This window comes from Humulus lupulus, chromosome 7 (genome assembly GCF_963169125.1).
Source record: "Humulus lupulus chromosome 7, drHumLupu1.1, whole genome shotgun sequence".
NCBI lineage: Eukaryota > Viridiplantae > Streptophyta > Magnoliopsida > Rosales > Cannabaceae > Humulus > Humulus lupulus.
In genome coordinates, this window is record NC_084799.1 from 22,344,988 (window position 1) to 22,357,672 (window position 12,685).

The 12,685-nt window shown below is 31.2% G+C and overlaps 1 protein-coding gene across 2 annotated transcripts; it reads left to right on the forward strand.

Moving 5' to 3' along the window:
- The first annotated feature begins 1,805 nt into the window (after nt 1-1,805).
- Nucleotides 1,806-4,659, forward strand: LOC133790934 (receptor-like protein 6). Of its 2 annotated transcripts, XM_062228782.1 has the most exons (3): nt 1,806-3,847; nt 3,971-4,166; nt 4,295-4,659. In XM_062228782.1, exons 1-3 carry the CDS (start codon nt 1,825-1,827, stop codon nt 4,341-4,343), a joined length of 2,268 nt encoding a protein of 755 aa, XP_062084766.1. In that variant the 5' UTR covers nt 1,806-1,824; the 3' UTR covers nt 4,344-4,659. The 2 variants fall into 2 exon arrangements, with proteins under 2 accessions (XP_062084766.1, XP_062084764.1); XM_062228780.1 differs by having other exon boundaries at nt 1,812-4,166; nt 4,295-4,647.
- The last annotated feature ends 8,026 nt before the right edge of the window (nt 4,660-12,685 follow it).

A 12,685-nucleotide genomic window follows, 5' to 3' on the forward strand; every position in this document is an offset into this window, starting at 1 on the left:
TTTTATTTGTTTCAAGGATTATAAGTTGCAACATAAAAAGTTAAAAGAACATACACTAAATTTCTTATTATTTATAAAAAAAAAACAAATTATTCCCTCCAAATTCAGAGAGAGACTTTTTCTTCAGTGGGGGCATTTCCGTAAATTCGACGAAAACAGATGAAAGATTCCGACTTCATAATTCTCCGGTCATCTACGTGGATTGCAGTAAGCTTCCCTGGTCAGAACACGACGCCGTTTCATTCTTTTGCTCCAATCCAGCTACTTGCGTTGTTCAATCACTTCTCTCCTAGCTTTCGCCGTCGAAACTGTGGAATTTGATCGTTAATTTCTACCAAGATTGATGATTCTTCATTCCTGCTTTTTTAGACTTCAAAATCGCACTGATATACATATGGGAAGCCATAGTGAATGAGGTTCTCGTTATAGGAATATACTGAGTGAGGCCGACTCGGGCTTGTCAGAAACTTCCTCTCACCTCCTCTTACACCGCGTAAGATCTCTCTCTCTCTTTTCGTTTACAGGCCAGTGTTTTCATTCTTTGAAACCCAATTGTACCAGGGAAACTGTGAAGGTTTTAATTTTAATATATATGTATATAACTTCGGATTAAGTTTAATTTCGGCTTAGATGAATAGAAAAGAGTCGAGAAAAGAATGAAAGCGTGTGAATTACGGAGCCTCTGAGAAAGAGGACTTTTGAGTAATGAAAATTCCCAGAAGTTCATTTGTTGAGTGCTTCGGCAAGTATAGAAAAAGATGGCTTCTTGGTTATTACTTGCTACTTTCCTCAAATAACTCTGTAAAGGGTACTCTATGATCAGAAGAAACGAAAGTTTAACATTCTCTACCAGGAAATTTTTTGGAACATGATAATAATAATTTAGGGGGAAGTGTTAAGAAAAATAGAATAAGAAGAGACTCACACCCATATGGTATCTTCTACACTTACCTTGTATCAGTGTGATGTCTTTTTCTACTGACATAACACACTTGGAATTATATAAGAGAGCACATAGAGTTTACATTTTTTTGTATTTGAAATTGTTGCCTCATTTCCTAGCAACAATATATCATTTATGATTGCAAAAGTTATATTTTATACAGATAGAAGAGACATTGTGTGGACTGTAGAGTGAAAATGATCCAATAGAATGCCAGATATACAAAGCATTGACAAAAATATAAATAAAAAAATTTACTTAGTCATTGAGTAATCATCATATCTTTTACATGGAAAATGATTTTACCAATATAAAGCCGGGCAACCATAAAATTCTACTTCGCACCTTTTCTTTTCTTTTTTCTGGATTCGTTACAATAGTAGCTCTTGGGGGTATTATCTCATACTAAAATCGCAACAACCTTCATTTTCAAAAACATGGAGAAGCTCATATACCTCAATCCATACGTCATACTTTATCCCATTTCTTTCTGCTTTGTTATTTCACATTCTTTGGTCAGCTTTAGATGCCTCCCTGACCAAAGCTCTGCTTTGCTGCAGCTGAGACAAGAGTTTGCAACTATCAAGCCTTATTCTAGTGTTAATGCTTCCCGGTCAAAGAGGAAGGTAATGGCCACTTGGAATGGTAGTACAGACTGCTGCCTGTGGAGTGGAGTCAAATGCAATATGTCAACTGGTCATGTGGTGAGCCTTGATCTAAGCAGCAGTGGGCTTCAAGGGCGTCTAAGGTCTAATAGCGGCCTCTTCAGCTTGTATCAACTTCAACAACTCAACATGGCCTTCAACGACTTCTATTCCTCCCCAATTCCATCAAGCTTTGGCCAACTCTCAAGGTTAACTCATCTCAATCTCTCAAACTCCATGTTTTCGGGGACTATTCCCCCACATATCTCTTTATTGATCAATTTGGTTTCACTTGATCTCTCTAACAACTACATATTTTTAAAAGAGCAATTGGACATGGAGAACGTTATTAAAAATATGAAAAGTTTAAGAGAGCTTAAGTTAGATTGGGTCAACTTTGATTCATCAGTACCTGGATCCCTTTTAAATCTATCTTCGTTGGTATCTCTATCTCTTAGTGGATGTAGTCTAGTTGGTAAATTTCCAGATGATATCTTTCACTTGCCCAATATACAAGCCATTGATGTGTCATACAATTATGATCTCACTGTTTTTCTACCACACTTTCGGTCTCCTAGTTCTCTGAGGCTATTGGATATTGCCTTCACAAAATTTTCAGGAGAAGTACCTGGTTCCATTGCCTACCTCAAGTCCTTGAATGTTTTGATTCTTCAGGGATGTGCTTTTTCAGGGAAATTACCTGACACAATGGGACAACTCAAGTCCTTAAATGTTTTAGACCTCAATTCTTGTTCTCTATCTGGAGCTGTTCCTTCATGGGTAGGGAACCTTTCCCAACTCACACATCTTGACATAGCAAACAATAACTTTAATGGTCATCTTCCAGTTGTATTGAGGAACCTTTCTAAACTCACATATCTTGATCTCTCAAATAACAAATTCATTGGTCGGCTTCCATTTTCGTTTGGCAAGGACCTTGCCAAGCTCACTTTTCTTCGGCTTGGTTTCAATCTTTTTCATGGTCCCATTCCATCTTCAGTTGGGAACCTTAGTCAACTACTTTATTTGGACCTTTCTAATAACCGATTTGATGGAAAGTTTCCAATATTAGTAGCAAACCTATCCCAACTTCATTCTTTGGATTTATCAGGTAATCAGTTTTCTGGTCCAACTCCAACTCAAATTTTTGAAAATTTCAATTCCATTATCAAACTAGACCTGTCTAACAATATGTTCAGTGGAGTCATTCCTATGACCATGTTCACAATGCCTTCTTTAGTTCACCTGATCCTAAATGACAATCAGTTTATAAGCCCTCTCAACATAAAAAATGTTTCTTCATCTCGACTGGAATATTTGTCTTTAAAGGGGAACAAATTAAATGGACAAATTCCAAGTTCTATATCCAAATTGGCAAACCTGAAAGTTCTTCTTCTAGGGTCGAATAATTTAACTGGAAACTGTGATTTTGACATCTTTTCCAAGTTAAGTGTTCTCGACCTGTTCAATAACAACTTGAATGGAACACTTCCTCAATGTTTTGGTAATCCGCTCTCACAATTAGAAATACAACATAACAATTTTAGTGGAAGCATACCTCAAATTTGTACGGATCAATGCAACTTGAAGGTGTTCAACATTGGTTCAAACCAGTTGCAAGGGAAATTTCCGCAATCATTGACCAAATGTAAAGATTTAAGAATTCTAGATCTTGGAGATAATCAAATAGTTGACACATTTCCTTTTCCATTACAAGCTTTGCCAAGGTTGGCAGTTCTTATCTTGAGATCAAATAAATTCTACGGATCAATATGGAATCCTAGTATATTTTGGGGTTTTGTAGACTTGCGTGTTTTTGACATTTCCTCTAATAATTTCAGTGGAAAGATACCATCAGAATATTTCAGGAATTGGAGTAATGTGAACGAGGAACCTGTTCGAGACTTGCATTACCGGGATGCAAAGGATGGTTATTATCAATACTTACCGAGTGACTACATAGATATGACTCAAGATAAAGTCCTATCCATCTTGAAGAGCATTGATCTCTCAGACAATCATTTTCAGGGAGAAATTCCAGATAGTATAGCCGAAATTCCATCTCTAGTTCTCCTCAACTTGTCAAACAATTGTTTTACTAGAAGCATCCCTGTATCTCTTGGGTGTTTGAAAGAGCTTGAAGCAATAGATTTCTCTAGAAACAATCTGTCTGGTGAAATCCCAGAACAATTGGCAAATCTCACATTTCTTTCATTTCTAGACCTCTCCCATAACCAACTTACAGGCCAAATACCTCAAGGTAAACTGTTCAGTACTTTCTCAAATTCATCTTATGAGGGGAACTTAGGATTATGTGGCCTTCCACTGTCGAAAAAATGCGAGGAGGTTGAAAAGCCATCTTTTGACTATAGCGATGTTACAGAATATGGAGACTGGAGGTCAATATTGATGGGATGCGGATTTGGATTTGTAGTCGGACTCATCACCGGACACATCATTATTTCAATAAGGCTCCAAGGCTTTGCAGAAGCTTTGGCTATTCACATCATCGGCAGCTTATTTATGAAGAATGAATGTGGTCAAACTACTTGTATAGCAGGGTCATGTTCAACTTCAAGGTAGCTATTCTAAACTTCACAACTAGTGCTGGTCCCTAGATTTTAACATAAACATGTTTTGCTTATACTTGTGAAGTTAATCATACAATATATAATGACTAATTTTTGTTCCTTGCTCTATTTTCCAGTGAAGGCGAGCCCACCGGGGAAGCAATTTTCATCCGTTTCCCAATGTAAAGCTTTCTAACACCCTGCTCCAAAACATAAAAGAAAATCTCTTCTAATTTTTTGTGATGAATCTTTAATTTCATTAGTTGTTAAAGAAATTCAAGATTCATGAGAGTTCAACTTAGCGGTCCTTCTGTATATATAGTATATTAGTAAAGATTAATGAGAAGAGAGGGCACGTTTGAAATTAAATTAACGTGCCCAGGAATTTTAATTCTTTACATCTTGATGGTTTCGTCCAAAACAAAATCAGTCAAGAATGCTAATTCACTTGAGTGCTGTGAACAAGTATTTTCTACTTTTATTCAGCCAATTTCCACAAAGGAGGGTTTTTTTGGTCTAAAAAGAAAAAGAGCAAAATAGAAAGATTTTTTTTTTTTACAATCTCTAATTCTAAATGTTTAAAATAAATTACAGAATATAAGATTTAGAAATGGAGTCCCATAATTTTGTTTTAAGTACCCTGTTATCTAAAAATGTGAATTAAATGGTATGTTTCTTGAATATCACAGCTAATATAATAAATAATAAATATAAGAGAAGATTTGTGAATGGTTCTAGTCGAGAGCCCCAAAGCATTACTCATCTAAAAATAGATGGGAAATTATTTCTATTTTGTGAAATACCAGTTTTGATTCTTAGAATTTCCAAAATACCTGTTTCATTTTACGGAAAATTATCTTCTTTTTTTGTGTAAATGCCATTTTGATCTTATCTTCTTAGAAATGCCAAAATATTGATTTCATTTTTACAAAACATACAAATATATATAAATATATGTTTGTTCTAATTTTTTTAAATTTGGAAGTGACAATAATAGATTATATATTATATGTTTAATATAATATTAAATATTATACGTGTATTTTAAATTTAAATTTCTTCCCAATTTTTTTTTTAAAAAATTTGTTACTAATTGACAGTAGATTATATTATATATTTAATATGATATTATTCTAATAAGTGAATTTAAGTTTAATTAAGTTATAAACGTATGATTTTATTATTTTTAAATAATTATTATTGTAAAAAATTTCAAAAATATCATATTTTAATTTGTTTAATTATTTATTATTTTTAAATAATTATCATTGTAAAATATCTCAAAAATATTCTATTTTAATTTGTTTAATTATTTATTATTTTTAAATAATTATCTTTAAAATATCTTTTTTTTTAATTATTTAAGCTTTAGTGTTTACAAACTACCGTTAAATATATGAATATTATGATAAATATAAGAATATTCTGTTTTAGTTAACATTAAAAAAAATAAAAAACCGTTAAAACAAAGAATTTTTGTTATCTACACACTTATTATATAGAAGATATATATATATCTTCTATATAAATAGTGTGTAGATAGCGGAAATTCTTGGTTTTAACGATTTTTTTTTAAATTTTTCGTTAACTTTAACGAAATATTCTTATATTTAACTGTAGATTGTAAACATGACTTAAACTTAGATAAAATTAAATAATTAAACAAATTAAAATAAGATATTTTTGAGATATTTTATAATGATAATTATTTAAAAATAATAAAAGCATACGTTGTATAACTTAAATAAAATTGAATTAAATTTACACTTCATGTATTAGAATAATATCATATTAAACATATAATTTACTATCAATTAGCGCCAAACTTAAATTTAAAATCCACATATAATATTAATATTATATTAAACATATAATATATGATCTCTTGTTATCACTGCCAAATTCAAAATGTAAAACAAACATAAACTTAAACAAAAATTAATTAATTAATTAAAATATGATATTTTATGATAATTTAAATAATTAAATCATATTTATTTAAAAATAATAAAGACATAAGCATAATTTTTTTTATCTTATAAATTTGTGTGATAGTTTGTTTTTTATCAAGTGGTTGGAGCTCTTTTTCTTCATCAAATTCACAAAAAGACACTGCGAGATACATTAAAAACTAAAAATAATTGATGCATGTATACCACTGTCTACACTAAAAAAATTTCTATTCTTATTTTATTTCTATTATTAATTTCTTTTTAAATATTGTTGTCATTTATATAAATATGTCATGTAGCCATGTAAATATATATCTATGTCAATGTTGTGTTTAGATGCCATATATATAGAGATTATTGATATAAATATTTATATATATTATAGAGATATAATTCATTCTATATACATATATATTAAGAAAAAAATAGTGAACCAATTTGTATTAAAATTATAGACAATGTTTATAGCTTTAAAACTAATAAAATGTGCATTGCACGTTACTTATACCTAATATATATATATATAGGTATAGGTTGTCTTTTACGTTATGGAATTTATTTCGTTCCCCCATAATTGTTGTTATCAGACTTATTAATTATTGGAAATCAAAGTGCTAAATTGGTGATGTAGTGATAAAATATAGCTTACTTTAAAAAAAAAAAAAAAGGTTTTTTTTTCATAAACATGACTTTTTAGTCATTATTGTGCAAAAAATATGAGAATTAAACTTTTCCTAATTTGTAAGGAAAAATTTAATTAACAAAAACTTAGTTTATGAGAAAACTAGCTACATAGGGCAATTGAAATTTAAACAAAAACACATCGACACAAGCAGGGGTACAATGGTAATTAACAATACAATAGTCCTCTGTTGAAGCCTGAAAGTTGATCATAACCTTCTCCAAAGTCACGTTACTCTCTGCAATTGCTTCCATCTCCAACGCTTCCTTCTCCGGCGACAGCTTTCTTCTCTGGCAGCAGCTCCTACTCCGGCGATATCCTCAACATTCGATCAACAATAATAATGTTTCAACCTCTTCTCCAATAAAAATACTTAACGAAAATCTTATCACTGTGGCAAGAAAATTAGTGATCCTTTTCTTCATAAATAAAATAAATTACAACAATCTTCCAATCAGTTATGCTGCAATCTTTGTCATTTCCGACGACCTGAATCTCCGGTATACAATCAAGAAACAAGGTTTGCAAAAATCGTCTCCTCTATCAATTTTATTCTATTGTCATTTTCTTCTATTTCAAAACTATTAATTTCCTAAATCTTCTACATAAAGCTATTTTGTTTGCATACAAATTCACAATTATAGATGAACTATTATCTTGATTATGATGATAATGATGATGATCATGATGTGTTTTGTGAAAAACACAAACAATTTATATGTACATTGATTAACCAAAAATAAGTCTTTCCTTCAGTTTCTCTTACCCTTGTATCATTTTTGTCGCAGGGTATCACCAAGAAACTGAACCGATCTTCAAATTTCTTCACAATCTTCCACAATATCCTTAGAATCACCCAAACTAGAGTGGGAAATTCTCAACACATGAAATAGACACATAGAGAAGAAGAGAAGATAATATAGATGCTTAGAAAATGACTTGTTGTAGAGAGAGTCTAAAACCCTAAAGTATCAAAACTAGATGTTCTGTTCACTTTTTTTCAACTCTCACTTAGCATTCATTTTATAGACTCAATTAGGTCATTTATTTAATTAAAAAATTAATTAAATAGTAGGTAAATTCAGCTCTTAGGTCGAAATTCTCATGGGCTATAGGCCCGTGAAATTTCCCATTTAATTATAAGCCCGTTGGACTTAAAATTAAGGCCCGTATTATTTTCTATTGATTAATTAATTAAATAATTATTTAAATCATTTATCAAATTAATTATTTATAATTTGAACATTGATTTAAACTTGTTTATTAATTTAGACACCAATTTGTCTTAATTAATCAATCTGCCCTAAAATCTATTTTCTTCTCTAAATTGCATAACTTTGTAAAATTATCCAAAATTGACCTGATCAACTTTGATAATTCTAATTGATAATTAAATCAATTAATTGAGACTATCTAGATGATTTTATCCAATGTATTGTGGGGACATGGGCCTATGAAATCAAGCTCCAATAAGTCATCATAAATTTAACAAATAAATTTACTAACTTATTAATTTCACGTGACTCCACTAAAGACTTGGAATTGCACTCTTGAATTCATAGAACGTTCTATAAGCAACATAGATATGTTATTAGTTATTCATTGTTACGATCATAATTATCACTCAATCCTCTATAGACGGTCTACAATGAGATGGGACTAAAATATCATTTTACCCATCATTGTATTTTATCATTAAAACACTTAGTTCCTTGTAAATGATATTTCAGTAAACTAATATTAATTACTGAAATGAGATCTCTATCATTTAGCACCTTGAACCAAACTAAAAGGAAACTATTGTTTTACTTCTCCATCAGAAGCTATAGATGTTCATATCTATGATTAACACTCCTACTCAATTATACTAGCGAGTTCCCAAGATGTAAGTATGAGCTAGTCCATAGGGTAAGCTGGTAACAAACAAGTCAAAGAACTATAATAATACAATCAGTTAGAATATTAACCGCTCAGAATTAAGATTGAATTGACATATGATCAACTATATAATATGACTATAATAGATAATAACTATATGTTTACTTATCTATCTAAAGTCAATATTGGTCCCGTCCGATGTAACAAATACATCTGATTTTATCTACTTTGCTAATGTTCTGGAAAGAACATAACACTACAATGTGTAAGTAGATAATATCGTAGATTGACAATTCAATGTAAATCATGTGCACTGACTAATCTTAGGACTAACTTATTTTTGAACATATAATCATGTTTATATTCCACTGTGATAATGTCACTATAAATATGATTAGCTATATGCTCGGGATTTAATAGAAGTTTATACTAAACAAATAATCATGAAAATAAAACATGTAAGCAAAGTGATTGACCAAGTCAAAAATAATTTATATTCTTTTATTGATAATAAAATGAGATTACAAAGAAATTGGGTTTTAATTAGGGCATAAAACCCCAACATGTTACTATAGTTCAAGTATCATGCAATGAAAATAACCTTTTTCTCCTAGCAAATCAAATAGCTACTGTAACGCCCCGCATCAGTATGGTTGCTTCCTGGAATAACGACTAGCCCTGCAAATCAACACGAGTCTTTCTAGCGTGCTTTGTCCTCACTTGCACGCTTCCTGGGAAAACTTCCCAAGAGGTCACCCATCATGAGACTACTCCAGGTCAAGCACACTTAACTTTGGAGTTCTCAAGTGATGGGCTACCGAAAAGAAGATGCATCTTGTTGGCATAGATAATATCCATCAATCCATTTATTCCATCTTCAACTATGTAGTCTCATACCTACATAGTCTTAGATTCATCACAATTGACCTTCCCCAGGCGATGTGGGATTGCACAGCTTTTACCTGGTCTTTCCCTCTGCAGATCACGAGATTCTGACTATCACAACTACAGCTGAAGAAATGGAGGTGGGGACATATTGCAAGTCAACCAAGCTTCAATCAATGAAAAAATGTTACTTAAAGAAGGAATGTCAAGCACAGCAAATGAGGTCAGCAACGTGTCATACATACCTCATCTTGTTGAAGAAGTAGCTAATTTCATAATTGAAGACAATACAAAAAGAAAAAAGAAGTTGGAGGAAATACAAATAGTAATATCTGATTACAGAGTAAACACAATGGAGCAAGGGAAAATTTACAAGGACAAGAACACAATCAAATCAGCTCTTAGCTACTATGCCATGTTGCATAACTTCCAGTTCAAAACAAAAAGATCAGAACCGAGAGTGTACCTGGTTACCTGCGCAGATGACGCATGCAGCTGGTTTGTGAGAGCATCTAAGTACAGAGACCAAGATCTATTCAAGGTACGAAAATGCATTTCAAATCACACTTGCTCTGTTGAAATTGTTATGGAGGACCACAGGCAAGCAAAAAACATCATAATTGGTAAATTAATAAAAAACAAGTACACGTCAATCAAAAGAAATTACACTCCAAATGACATCATGAATGATGACTTTGGAGTAACCATGGGATACACAAAAGCATGGAGATCAAGAGAGAAAGCTTTGTGCCTAGTAATAGGGAACCCCGATGATTCATATAAAAAATTGCCAATGTATCTTCACATGTTGAAGCAAGGAAATCCAGGAAAAATAACACACCTACTCACAGACAATGAAGATAGATTCAAATACCTATACATAGTGTGCTCTAACTTAATCAATGGTTGGAGATACTTGAGGCCTATAATTTTTGTTGATGGAACTTTCTTGAAAAATGCACATGGTGGTACACTATTTTCAGCATCAACGTTAGATTCAAACAACATTTTTGTCTTGGATTTTGGAATAGCATACTCTGAAAATGATAACTCATGGCTTTGGTTCTTCTCCAAACTGAGAGACACCTATGGAGAACCCAAAGGTATGATAACTTCAATTATATATTCTTGTTTACATAGAAAAAGGAACTGGAACCACATACACACATACATGCTATTTCTTTTAATATCTTATTAAAGTAATTGGTTACCTTCACCAGAAAAAAAATTAATAATACCTAATTTTTTTTTATTACAATATTTAAACTCCACGAGATTGGTGTTGGGGTTTTATGCCCTAATCAAAACCCAAATTCTTTGTAATCTCATTTTATTATCAATAAAATAATATAAATCATTTTTTGACTTGGTCAATCACTTTGCTCACATGTTTTATTTTCATGATTATTTGTTTAATATAAACTTCTATTAAATCCCGAGCATATAGCTAATCTTATTTATAGTGACGTAATCACAGTGGAATATAAATATGATTATATGTTCAAAATAAGTTAGTTCTAAGATTAGTCAGTGCACATGATTTACACTGATTTGTCAATCTACGATATGATCTACTTACACATTGTAGTGTTATGTTCTTTCCAGAACATTAGCAAAATAGATAAGATTGGATGTATTTGTTGCATCGGACTAGACTGATATTGACAGTTGATAAGATAAGTAAACATACCGTTATTATCTATTCTAGTCATATCATATAGTTGACCATATGTCAATTCAATCTCAATTATGAGTGGTTAGTATTCTAACTAATTGTATTATTTGAGTTCTTTGACTTGTTCGTTACCAGCTTACTCTATGGACTAGCCCATACTTACATCTTGGGAACTCGGTAGTATAATTGAGTGGGAGTGTTAATCATAGATATGAACATCTATTGCTTCTGATGAAGAAGTGAAATGATGGTTTCCTTTTAGTTTGGTTCAATGTGTTAAATGATAGAGATCTCATTTCAGTAATTAAATTAGTTTACTGAAATATCATTTACAATGAACTAAGTGTTTTAAGGATAAAATACAATGAGGGGTAAAACAATATTTTAGTCCCATCTCATTGTAGACCGTCTATAGAGGATTGAGTGACAAGTATGGTTGTAACAATGGATAATTAATAGCGTATCTATATTTTTTATAGAGTGTTCTATGAATTCAATAGTGCAATTCTAAGTCTATAGTGGAGTCACAATGAATTAATAAGTTAGTAAATTTATTTGTTAGATTTATGATAACTTATTGGAGCTTGATTTCATAAGCCCATGGTCCCCATTGTACATTGGATAAAATCATCTAGATAGTCTCAATTAATTGATTTAATTATCAATTAGAATTATCAAAGTTGACTAGGTCAATTTTGGATAGTTTCACAGAGTTATGTAATTTAGAGAAGAAAAAAGAAATTAGGGCAGATTTATTAATTAAGATAAATTGGTATCCAAATTAATAAATAAGTTTAAATCAAGGTTCAAATTATAAATAATTAATTTGATAAATTATTTAATTAATTAAATCAATAGAAAATAATACAGGCCTTGATTTTAAATCCAATGGGCTTATAATCAAATGGGAAATTTCACGGGCCTAAAGCCCATGATAATTTCGACCTAAGGCTTCAAATTGACTATTATTTTATTGATTTTTTAATTAAATGAAATGGTCTAATTGAGTCTATAAAATGAGTGCTTAGAGAGAAGTCAAAAACAAGTTTAACAAGTCACAAGTCAGATTTTCTGATAGGTTTTAGATTCTCTCTAAACACAAGTCATTTTCTAAGCCTCTTTGTTATTTTCTCTTATTCTCTCTGTATCTATCTCATGTGTTGAGAATTGCCCACTCTAGTCTAGGTGATTCTAAAGATACATTGGAGGACTGTGAAGAAATTAGAAGAACAATTCAGTTTCTTGATAATACTCTGCGGTAGAAAGGATACAAGAGTTAGAGAAACTGAAGGAATGACTCTTTCATTCTGCTACGTATACTGTAAGTATTCTTATCTTTGTTTCTCTTTGAATTCAATTTTAGATACATGTTCTAGGTTATCTCATATTAATTTGTTTAATATTAGATCTACATGAAAATAAATAAAGATCATGTATAAGTTTCCAACAATTGGCT